At 36.8% G+C, this 13,250-nt stretch overlaps 1 protein-coding gene across 1 annotated transcript in view; it reads left to right on the top strand.

Moving 5' to 3' along the window:
- Positions 1-240: 240 nt before the first annotated feature.
- Positions 241-13,250, top strand: part of GABRA1 (gamma-aminobutyric acid type A receptor subunit alpha1) — a 56,097-nt gene continuing 43,087 nt past the window's right edge. Inside the window, exons 1-3 of the mRNA XM_073355911.2 lie at positions 241-690; positions 2,814-2,902; positions 6,908-7,020. Of these exons, the coding sequence (XP_073212012.1) occupies positions 2,829-2,902; positions 6,908-7,020 (187 nt within the window). The 5' untranslated portion in view covers positions 241-690; positions 2,814-2,828. The remainder of the gene's footprint in view (positions 691-2,813; positions 2,903-6,907; positions 7,021-13,250) is intronic.

Here is a 13,250-nt window from a genome sequence, read left to right on the forward strand (position 1 = left end):
ATACTGCCTCCTCGATATTTCCTAGCTCGCCTTCATTCATATTTATGCAGCTATTAAATATTGGATCAAAGGGGGAATGCTAACGCAGCTCGGTTGTATTTTTAGTGAAAGCGCCTTAAAATAGGGTGTTTTGTAAATTGCAAGTGTCATAAGATTCCAAGTGTAATCTCCCAGCCCCCCACCGTACACACTCCCCCCGAAAATAATAATAACACTGCAGATTGTAGAAGGATTTGAGTCTGCAGCCAGAGAGAACGGGATTAGGGCGAGAGTACTGGAAGTTAAATTGTGCTGCATATAAAAATATGGGCGGATTGGTCTCTAGATGAGAGCTTGGTACCACCTTCCTTTCTAAAATAAAATCTCTCTGGCATGAAGTCACAGCCTCTTTCACATCCGGTTTACCCTGGGACGTATTACTACTGTCTTGGTAAAGAGAAAGCTTTTGTTGTGTAGCTGCGGTCTGAATACTGGGGAAAGAAATTTGGGTGTTAAATCTCTCACACCGAAGCACCGGCAGAATCCATGATGGCTGAGACCGAATGACTTGAGAAGCGGAGCCGGGGAAAGCAGCATAGCCTCAGCCGCTCTAAAGGCTCCTTACCTTCCAGCAGCCTTGATTTCTTGAGCGATTTTTCTCTGGCAGACTTTTTCAGGAATTCTGCGAACCTGTGCCCAGAGGGGCTCTAGGTAAGAGCTGCTTATTTATCGCTAACAGACCATAGATCGCTCGGGTTTTTCTGGAATCACATCTAAGTATATAGGTGACCAATTTTTTCCCCCTAGCAGGTACATTTCAACCCCCACCCCATTCTTCCCCCACCCCCCAACCCCAGGTTGAGAATCCGCAGCGATCGGTGGGCATTTTTACATGAACAGATCTGAAAATAGTCCCTTAGAAAAAACATTTTTCGGGGGTTGGGGTGAGGGGATGACTTTCTCAGGGAGAGGTGGGGAAAATACAAAAGTTGAAATGCAGGAAAGAAAACATGTCTAAATCTGAGCCTCAGAACAAGGCATATCTCTCACCATGGATCAAGAAAGGCATTAAAATGCATCTTTTCCAATGGACGCTACTAAAATGATCAGAGATGTGTAGGTCTTTCTCCCATTTTGAATAGGAAAACTGAAGAATATTTAAAATAATGTCTGGGGTGGGGGTGGGCAGGTGAGGTTGGGGGAACTGGAATTGCCTAATGCTCTTTTAAACTGTATGTTTGCATTTGCTTTTTTAGGCTGATAGAAACTTTACTTCTCCAGCAATTATAATGTCTCTATGGTTTTATTTAAGGGGGGTGGTTGGGGAGCCCATCTGATCACAGAAGATAGTTGAGATTGATTCATTTTTGTTACACTGAGGAACCTTTTGCAAAAACAAAAGTTAACAGTAATAGGAGATGGTGATTTTGAGACTACAGATATTATCTTTATTATTATAGGGGGACATGATAACAGTGAAATTTAAATCGACTATCTCTACGGTTGTTTTCCTGTTACATCCGACTCACCTGTACCACATCCATCTAGATTAGCTCAAACCCACTGCTTGTTTACCTTCTGATCATTTCACTATAAACACGTTAATTGCATTTCATTGCTCATCTGATGCTCTGTAATGGTATTTTATTGATTTAGATTGTCCCTGAGAGTGTGCAATGGATTGGGGTAGAATTATTTAAAGGTACAACAATAGGAACATATAGAGTGCTTCATTTTCTCAGATGTTTTAAATATTCCAATTCATTCCTCATTTTGACTCTTAGGGGAAAATAGAGGTTTTACATTTTTGCTTTTTTAAAATAGATGAATGCTGGAAAGTCACTGGATTCCAGCACATAAAAATATAGAGAGAGACCTGCAGCAGCATCTAGCCAGCCACTTGAATGTTGAACATTGATTCCACAAATACCAGTGAAGTTTGTTTTTAAGCTTACTGGGGGGGGGGGGGGGAATATGTAGGTTCTACTCACTTTTTACTTTAATTACAATCTGTTTGGATTAAATCATAGGATAATAAATAAATAAATCAGGAGCCATTTGGAGAGGCATGTAAAAAGACTCTTTATGCAGAAAATTTCCTAGTGTCAACCAGTGAGAATGGCTAGAGATTTAGAAGATGGTATGTAGGCATTTAGCACATGGTTTGATTAATAAAGTGTGTCCTTTAGCCTGACTGAAGTATTAGTGTGCATACTTAGCAGCAGATCGCAGAATAAGACTCCAAACATTATACTAGTTACACAATGATGCTTCGGTAAACAAGAGACTAGAAACAGGAATGTCTCTGAAGAAAGTTGTTTCCACAATACTCAGGTAAAGCACTTATAACCAGGGAAACTGCTCCACTCAGTCACTAGCAGAGATCCTAACTAACACATCTGCACTCAAGTAGGTAAAAAAAAGAGCAAGCAACAAGCAATTATATTTGGTTATTCTCAGATATCATGAAAAACCTCGACATTGTTAACACAGGAGGATACTGAACAGTGGCCTTTTAAACCTATTCTGGGGCCAAGCACTTTAATTCAGTAATCCATTTTTTTAAAAGTTGAAAAGTAATATAATCAAGATTAAAAACCAATGGCCATGTATGTATAAATAAACAGTAATATTTCCAAGTCCAGAAAAGGAAGGCAAAGAGGTGAATGGATGGGACATCATTTTTGTTTTTACTCTGAATGACGTGCCATAGCACTGTGAGGTCGTTGACTGACATCAGATTATTTAGCTAAAGTTACTAGAGTCCTGTTGTGTTTTCCCAAATGACTGTTTTAATGCAAGGGTTGTTGATTGTTATTTATTTTCCTTTCCAGCTTTCAGAGCCCATCATGAAGAGCATTCTAGCACTTTGTGACTGTCTTTGGGCCTGGACCCTGCTTTTGAATACACTGTCTGGAAGAAGGTGGGGAAAAATATTTTAAAAGTTTTTTGTTTGTTTTTTTATTAAAAAAGACATTTGGAACCTTTACTTTGTTATAAAGGCATAAGAAACAACTATCACATGCACTGGGCTCTACTAAATGTATTGGAGGAAGTTAATCCTTGTTCAAATCCCAGCTAAATCTAAATAATGAAGAGTGAAAGTAAACTACAATTTGTTTACTTAACATCTTTATGCTAAGATTAAGAAAGTCTTCAGCAGAAACTATCTGAACCATATTCAAGCTAAATTATCAATTAAATACATATAAAATAATATATTGTCCCTTCTACTCAAAGATAAAGATTATGAGAGTTTATTCTATATTTCAATTGTGACTGTGAATCAAATAGAAAGGAAAGTGTAATTAAGGCATTTTATTTCAGTATTCTGGGCCAAATCCTGCTTTCACTGAAATCAGTGGCAAAACTCCCATTGGATTCTGGATTGGGTCCTAATTTGTTAATAAAACTGTTTTGTTCTTGCAAATCCTTAGTCATTAAAGTAGTTCTTCCTCATGAAACTGGCCCTTGTTGAGTGGTGAAGAAGGCTAACATGCCTAAGAATTTGCAGGATCAGGCCCCACCACAGACCCTTGGGTTTGAAAGTACATGCTGTTTAATCTATCTGTTAAAAAAAAAAAACAACTTTGTGGAGAGTTAGCATTAGTGCTAGTACCATTCATGATCATACAATTATCTTATTTGATTACTAAACCTATGGGCTAAACTTGAGTATACTTGAAAAGGAAAGTATAATCCAAAATTCACTGGAGGGGGGATCTCAGATATATCTTTTATTGTATTTTAAAACATTAAAATCCTATCTACAATCCTACCTAATGAATAAAGGTCATTATATTTTTCCACTGTCAATGATAAGCCTTAGAAAATATTTTGTACACACGTTCCTATGTCTTCTTTTACGTCTTTTATTCAGCAGCTCTAGAGAAATTTATCTCATGACCAACCAGAAAAGCTTAGATAGATACAAGAGGATAAAAAGGTCTATTTTGCATGAGTGTTTCTTCTAAAAAATAGAGATGTAAACAGTGTACGTATACAGTTTAACATACGTTTTGAACAAACAAGAAAGATTAAAAAAAAACTTGTTGAAAAATCTGTCTAAAAAGTAAGAATTTAAAGTATTCTTTGGGTATTTCATTTTGTTTTTTCATTTGCTAGTGTATTTTTGGAAATTATGTTTCACTGGAAATATATTAATTGTGTGTATTCTAAAGTAAGAATTAAAATTCATTTGACTGCTTTTGAAAAATTATATGAAGTGTCACTATTATAATGACCTGTAGATGGAGTTAGTGTACAGTGTTTTATTGTACAGTGGTGTAATATGAAACCACAGTCACATAGAGTAACTTTGATATGTTTCTTGAAAATATACACACCCACATTAAATATATCTGTTTATGAAGTCATTTTATCCAAAGCAACGTCACTTGCCTTTAATTCTAGTTTTTTGTTAAATCCTTGGCAAGTATAGTATTCTAATTAAATAAAATGTCTCTTATGTGGAAAGGTTACAGGTTTTCAATCAGATGGTTCTGTTCACAGAAAATAAAAATCAATGTTGGAGCTATTTTACCAAGAATGGTTTCCTGAGTTTGGATAATTTACAGTGGAAAAAATCACTGTTACTTGGAATTGATAATGTATTGTCTGTTACACTTGTGCAAACTGCTCATGTTATGCTGATATGTCGGTTAATTAAAACCAAAACACCACCCAACACATTTGCTTTTGGAAAAATAATGTGAAGAATAGATAAATGTACTTAAAATTCCACACCCAGAAATACAATTAATGACATAATTATGTTTTATCACATCCTCTCAGATTACATTGCCATTTGTCCATCACTCTTTCCCCTCCTTTACCCCAGGGATACACATTTATTTATTCTCATCAACCTTACAAAAGTGTACTTTCTTCTACCTTAATCTTGATGACCTTCTGCTCTCCTTGAGATATGTATGCACAGCAGTTTGTTTACTGACAATGAGTGTTTATATAGAATTTAATCCAGAGAAGAGTCCTGTACCACAGCTCTATGTAATGCATTTGGGAATGGATCCTTTAAAATATAATGCATATGGGGGAAAAGTGTAATACACCAGCGTAATTTGTTAATTAACATATAAGTAATATCTGAAAAGATGTCTGAAAATATTTACATCGGTCACTTATAATTTAAAATTATCAATTTAAAAAGGAACCCCAATCATACTAGAAATATTTTATGTTTATAGTAGCTGAAAGGAAACATGCTAGAATTTATTAATAATTTTTCATTAGGAAAGGTATTTGTCATTTTATTCTATTAATTAAAAACAGAACAGTAGATATCTTTGTTTAAACATTCTTACTAATAAAAGGAACATATGGCCCTCCAAACAATACATTAAATAAAATGGTGGTTAAAACGCTGTGAATATAGGTTCTGTTAGTTGTTTGAATCTGTAGTTTCCTTTATTCAAAACCTCTTTGGAAATTAACATAATAGTGATTTTTTCTGTCCCATGGAACAGGTCATGCAAACAGATTCTCCCCTCCCCAACCCTCATTTTTATGTATGTGGGATGTACAAACAAGACTAAATTGATGAGGTTAAAAGAAATAATAGGGTTTTTTATAATTTCATCTTTTACATAACCATTACTTCCTTATAAAACAATCCAGGCTGGTTAGAACAACTAGGGCTGGCAGAATGCTGACCCCCTTTACTAATGTCCATATAGGAAACATGCTGGCCAAGAGTGTAATAGTTTTCAGCAAGATGATATCACCCTACAAAAGGTGTTCTGCATCATATTGGTTACCTGAATCAGTAATAATATATGTGACAAAATTGTGTGCTGGAAAGCAATTTGGGTTCAAGGGCCAAATTCCACTGGGTGGACACATGCTTAATGGGAATTTCCCATGGTAATGGATGGAGTAAGGATTACAAGATTTGGTTTCAAGGCAACCATATAGATGATTAAGGAGAATTAGTCATGACCTGTATTTGGCAAGGACTTTAGGTAGTTAAGAGACTGATTCTGATCTCATTTACACCTGTTTAATATCACATTAACTCCATTGAATAGAATAGGCTTCATCCTGATGTACACCAGTTTAAGTGAGAGTACAGTAATCAAGTTCAAAGACTTTGATTCTGCCATCCTTATTCAGACAAAACTTTCCACTGACTTCAGTGGGACTTCTGTCAGAATTAGGACTAAAGCACTAGGAAACTGGGAGGGAAGGTTTACAGAGAAAGGTTTCCTTGTCGACACATAGCTTGATTACGCACTTGCATGGAATAATTGTAGTTGTTCTTCTTATATAAATCTGCTAATGGAAAAAGGAAAGCAAAAATGTACCAGCATAAGAAAGTGATAAATATGTATGTCTGTTAACAACAATTTCATCATATTGTGTTCTGGCTCCGATCCAATAGTAAGTTCCGCACAGTTGTCAGTTGGACTGCATGCATGTTTAGGAAGGACACATCTCTGTATTTTTAAATTTTCTCTTTATTTTAGCAAATATTATCAGTATTGAAATTCCATTCAGTCTTAATTTATTATGTATTTATTTTCATCGGAGCCCTTGATAACCATTATAAATCTAACACATTATAATTTGCTGATAAATACAAATGTCATTGTGGAATATAAACTGAAAAATTATAGCCACTAACGAATAATGAAGTAAGAAATAAAGGACCCAAGTTTCACGTGGTTTCTATTTGTAAAAATGAACTGGCGTTGACCTAAGCTTTTATTGCAAATGTGTTCTTTAAAAAGAAAATGTTTAAGAGAAAGGACCACGTAATGCACTACAATCTGGTATTATGGAAGAGATTTTGTCTCCATAAATCAGTATAAGCAAGATGAAGCAGATTTTGTAGGGGTTTTGTAGATTTTGTTTTGTAGGTTTACTGGTAAATTGATGATTTATCATGTTAACTGCTCTCTGATTTCAGCTATGGACAAACTTCATTACAAGATGAAATTAAAGACAATACTACAGTGTTTACCAGAATACTGGATCGTCTGCTGGATGGTTATGATAACCGCCTAAGACCAGGATTGGGAGGTGTGTGATATTGTCATTTTGAAGGTTGCCCCTTAGAGCAAAATTAAGTTTAAAGTGATTGTTTTTACATTCATATTTGTTTTGTATGTTTATGCAACAATTTTGATATACAAGGCATTTTAGTAAAACATCCATCTGTATACACTCAAACATACACACCTTTTAAATTATGACAAAATCTGTGGTTCTCAGTTCAACAAAACATTCCCTGAGTTTTGCATAAATGAGAAACAAAAAATTTGACCCAGGACTTGACTAACTTCAGTGGGCTATAGATCAGGCCATAAAAGCCCGATCTCTTAAAACAAACAAAGAAACTCCCATTGATTTCGGTCATAACAGAATATGACCCCAAGGGCTAGATTCTGCCACCCATACTTATACAAATGTCTCAGTAAAGTTTATAGGGTTTTGGCTAGGTAAGGGTATCAAGATTTGGCCCACCAGTCTTTGTAGTTACACAATGCCTATTACTTTTTCAGTTTAATGATCCAAGAGTTAAACTGCCATCCTTTCTTGTATAACAGTGGTGTTAAGACTCTACATTTTTCTTTAGCAGGAAATACACTGTACCTAGACTCCACAAACAGAATAGGAAATCTGCATTCAAATTGATACTTGTTCCTGTTCTGCTATAACACACTGATCCATCATTCGGTCTTATATGATGGCTTTCCAAGGAAAAGGTTCTAAATGTACAGGCTTAAACTTGTTCTTTGCAATGATTTTGAACTGATGATCTTTGAGATGCCACAATTTGTTTTCCTTTCCACTCTCCAGGAAAAATATCCCATTTAACTTGTTTCCCCTCATCTATTAGTTTTCAATAGAGTTCCAAACAGAAGTATTTATTGTAAAGAACATTTTTCTCTAAAAAAGAATGAATATATTATCCACTAACCATGCAAAAAGAATCAGATATAAACAAGTAATTGCATTCAGTTTGTGTCTGTTAATTCTTTTGTTTTACCAGAGTCCTTGAACAATGGGTCAAATTCATTGACTTCAGGGATGATTATCTTCAAACTTCAAGAACCACAGAAAGAAATGTATTGTTCTATATTAAGGATTTCAAATGTAATTTTGAAGCTAATAGGCAACAAAACAAGTAATCACTTTGTCCACTTGATGTACTAACATTTTGCCTGCTTTCATGTAAATCCTTGGATTAGTCTAGAAATAAATATTCCTTTATCCTTGACTAATACCACTTTAGATTTCAGTCAACTGCTATAGTAACTGCATATACCATAGAAGGCAATGAGAAAGGGAATATATCATAAAACCTGATATCAGATGATCCCCCCCACCAATACAAATATTTGTGCAAATTCTTAATTGATTTTTGCACCTACCATGAGTTACTTTAAAATTTTCTAGAATATGAACATAAATTGATACAGGGAAAGAAAAAAGAAATACACTCCTTTTCTTTGTTGAAATTGTTAATGGGATAAGATAATCTTATAATAATTTATTTTAAATGCAATTTGTCAGAGGGTGAAACCACCAGATATTGCTAGTGGGTGAACCCTAGTTTGTTTGTATACATAGGTCTATATCCTCCAGTACTGTTTGGAAACAATGCCAGTGACTACGGGCCTAATGGCATGAACAACTATGGGATGATCATTCCAGTGTAACTGGAGTCTTCCACTGGTATAGAGTCAGTATCGTACCTCCTACACCAGCTGCTAGTCCCCAGCTACTATATTATCTCCTCTGAGTCATTCACAGCTGGGCTGAGTTTGAACAGCCCTGAGTTTTCTCCAGCTTACACTGGGAGACCAGCCTGGCACAGAGCTGGCCTAGGATTCAGGTAGCACAAAACTAGCCAAGGATTTGGGCTATAGTATTTATTTATTTTGATCATGTAATATTTTTTAGTTGCGTGAATATCTTAACATCTCTACTCAAAAGTATTTCTGAGAATGACTGAAGAATCCTGAAGACTATGATAAAGAAAAAACATAAGAACGTAAGAATGGCCATACTGGGTCAGACCAAATGTCCATCTAGCCCAGTATCCTGTCTTCTGATAGTGGCCAATGCCAGGTGCCCCAAAGGGAATGAACGGAACAGGTAATCATCAAGTGATCCATCCCTTGTCTCTCATTCCCAGCTTCTGGCAAACAGAGGCTAGGGAATCATCCCTGCCCATGCTGGCTAATAGCCATTGATAGACCTATCCTCCGTGAATTTATCTAGTTCTTTTTTGAACCCTGTTAAAGTCTTGGCCTTCACAGCATCCTCTGGCAAGGAGTTCCACAGGTTGACCGTGCGTTGTTTGAGAACATCTTTTTTTTCCAAAATAAGTCCAAAATATACTATAATTATGGGCAATAAGTTGTATGTTTCAAGCAAAAAGTAATACAATAATATCTTCCACTGCACTGCATATTCATCGGGGAGCTAGGATAAAGACTGGAGCACTGGCATGATGTGAGCGGTAGAGCTGCTGGATTTTGTACCAGTTAGAGTTTTTTTCAGTATGTGTGGCTTCATTCCTAAGTCCCACCTTGTGTTGGAAACTTTCCTTTATTCAATCTTCTTCTGGGATCTCCCTTTCATGGAAAACCTAAACAGCACATATGCTGATTTAATGTGGGATATGGAGATTATAATTGACAACCTTGGTAAGGCCACACATAATGTAGAGTGTACAGCTTTGAGCACTTTGACATTTCAAAAAAGGTTGATAAGTTAGAAAGAATTAAAAATATTGGAGCAGATGTCCCATTAAGTTAAATCATGGTAGCCAAATATGCACATAATAGAAAAAAAAATGGCAACATGGATATGATTTCTAAAAAGCAGCTCTACATTTTGCACTTGCAATTTCCAGGTTGTAAATAATTGTGGTACAAAATGAAGAGAGAGAAGGTGGGTGAGTTAATATCTTTTATTGGACCTATTTCTGTGGGTGACAGAGACAAGCTTTCGAGCCACACAATCGTTTAGATGTCTGCCTCTCTGACATCTACAGTAAATAGCAGCTGTTTTATGTCAACATACTTGGACATAAAACTACATTTGCAGTTATTTGTGCCTGGAAAAATCTGCAAACACAAAAGGAAGGTCAGGGGAGACTACATTTAAGATCAGCCTAGTGAATGTCTATACGTATATGAGGGGTAATAATTTATTGGAAGTGATGGGGCAAGGAATTGCATGGAGGAGTAACCGACTGGAAAAGGGAAAATCAACTTAGACATTTGGAAAAAAATTAAGAGGGAAATCAGTAAGATAATAGAATCATTTACTAAGGGAACTAGCTGAGCCCCATCACTAAACATGTTCAGAAGCAGACTAAATACAACAAATTGGTTCCTATGATCCTTTCACCTGCATGGTGTAAAACAGATCAAAGGTACACAGATAGCAATGGAAGGGAGGCAACATATGGACTGGAAGTGAAGCCTTGCCCTTAAGTGCCCAGTAACCCATCTGCCTGACCAATAAAATTTTTAGGTTCTGTGGTAATTTGAGTGGAGTGGATAACTGTCTGTGGGGATAGAGACAGGGAGTAGCTGCTTTAAGTGCCACTAGAGAAACCTCAGATTTTCCAGGAGGAATGAATGGTCCATTAATTTCTGATCTGGGGCTACTGAACACGGAGGCTGAGGCTGTGGACAGTTGACAGTTTTGGACTGGGCAGCAAGGCCACAGACTGGGCTGTGCCAGTAGTGGAAAGGGGAGACTAGGTTGGTATGCAGAGGGCCAGGCATTCTTCACAGATGCCCTGAGATCTATAGGGTGAGACCACATTCACCTATAGGGTTTTAGGCTGCTCCTTCCACACATGCATGCATTCTTCCTTGCCGCTTGACGGATTCACTGGGCTCTGTAACATTTCAGCCTGGCACAATTATAAAAGTAACATGTCCCCTTCATAAGGTCTTCCATGGAAGAAGACATTAGTGGATTGTACAAAACAATCTTGCAGAAGTATGGGAAGAAGAAGGGTGGGTTTGACTGGAAGATCTAGCCTGATATCCCTTATGGAGTCCGATCTTTGTAGTTATTGCTCAAACATATATTAGAGATCCCATGTGGGTTACTGTTGCTCGAGTTCTATTCTATCCTTACGTTAGTCTACACTTCATTATGTAGCAAAATTATTTTGTGTTTGTTTCATGCAATGGGTAAAAGTTATTTTGTTGATTACTGTTTTGAGGCTCTAGTAAGAGTTATTGGGTCTAGATTATATGCTTGAGCTTCCTGAACACTAGCTAGGTATAATTACTGTAAAACCATATATGTGGACAAAGCATTCTGTGACTCTGAGAGCTCCCCTACCCCAGGACAAATTATTTTCACAATGTACATGATGTCTAGAGTATAAGCAATGACAATAAACTTTCCAAATACAGTTTGATAATAATGTTGTCAGTAAATATTCACGTTAGAGATCAGGGCAACCTATAGTAATTGGATCTGAACTCACCCACAGTTTTGGTTTAGGCCATATCTGAGTGTGAAACTGTGGTCTCGATCCATAGATGTAAAGGCCAGAAGCGACCAGTGTGATCATCTAGTCCAGTGGTGGGCAATCTGCTGCGGGCCACTAGACAGTTTGTTTACACTTGCATGGCCACCCGCAGCTCCCAGTGGCTGCAGTTCACCGTTCCCAGCCAATCGGAACTGCGGGAAGCAGCGGCCAGCATGTCCCTGTGGCCCACTCTTACTCACATTGAGAAGTCCAATTAAAATTATTTGGTGCCACTAAACGTGAATAAGGGTGGAAGAATCCATCCCTCTGATCCTGCCATTGTCTATATCTTTCAATAAAAAAAAATGCTGAGAATTATTCTGATCCTTGTCCTTCCCTATGTCTGAAAAATGCCTCAATGGGTTTGATGATCTATCAATGCTTTATATTTTGGTCTAAGTCACAACCTTGGCATGCAATGTGCCAAGGATTTGTTTGGAAGCTGTTAATTAATCTTCCACTTCTTGAGAATAATCTTGCAATCATTCATTCTCTAGTGAATTGAGAAGTTATATTGCTGTTAAAAATATCAGTTACATAATTCTCCAAGGAAGTGGGACATTTTCTGTGTATGCGTGTAACACAGTAGGCTTATTTCCTGTTTGCACAATGTTCATTTTTCATTTATTTCTCAATTTATGAGCCTATCATAAGCCCAGAAAGTAACAAAATTCCTGATAAGCTAAAACAAAGTATTTTACTTCCATATCTGTTTGTATTTGAGCCAGAAACTTATTTTACTCATTACTTTTAGGGTTTACATTGGTTTCATCTCAATATCATTAGTAAAACAACTGCTCCAGTTGCAGTTATGTTATACTGGATGATGTTTGTTTATATCTTGTGGGCCACATCCTCAGCTAGTGTACACTAGTTTACATCTGGTGAGGTTCTGGTCCAATGTCTATTTACATGTGTTCTGCCATCAGGCAGAGGCCCTTTTGAGTGTTCTGATATCTAAGACCAGCACTGAAATGTACGGCATATAATGAATTACAGTTGGTTTTAATAGTTTGCTGAGCAATAATCATCTGAGCCCTAACTCTCTGGTGTCTTAATTTTCTTTTGGACGGTTTCCTTGGTGTAAATATAATTTTAATCCAGTGAGTCAAATACTTGAAGATTCCTTTTTTGTAATGGCATCCTCAAATGGATTAGAGATAGCATAACAGTTCCTTCACTACCTCATCCCACTTCCTGGAAGTAGGGGTTATGGTCAGGACACTGGGGCATGTCAGAACATCTTTACAGACATTTGATCTATAGAATAGTTTGTGGCCAACAACTAAAGGTATTATAATGCTGGGAACCTTTTCAGTGATGTTTCAATGCATAATGCGGAATCTGAATCTTCTTTTGCTGCCGGCTGTTTTATCTTCAGCACATAAACTTTATTTGGTAAGAGGTAGAGGCTGGAAGTGGGAACAGTCTCCATCCAAGTTGAATATGTCTTGTAATAACCATGTACTTCTTCCAGTGGTTGAGGTTGTGCACTTCTTTAAGATTAAGCCAAAAGCCAATTAGAGTCAAGGGAGTCCTTAAATTTATTTAAGACAATTAAATTGCTTGCAGACCATGTTGATAAGGGCACAAATCCATTACACTGGGTGGTTAAAGAGGACATTTCACTATCCAAATGCTTTTGTCAATGGAGTCACTGTGGTATTTACATGTTACTCAGTCCTGATTATAAAAGTCTTAGAATTCAAAAGACATAAGGAAATTAATCTACAGCTGT

Source organism: Lepidochelys kempii, chromosome 8 (genome assembly GCF_965140285.1).
Source record: "Lepidochelys kempii isolate rLepKem1 chromosome 8, rLepKem1.hap1, whole genome shotgun sequence".
NCBI classification, from domain to species: Eukaryota; Metazoa; Chordata; order Testudines; family Cheloniidae; genus Lepidochelys; species Lepidochelys kempii.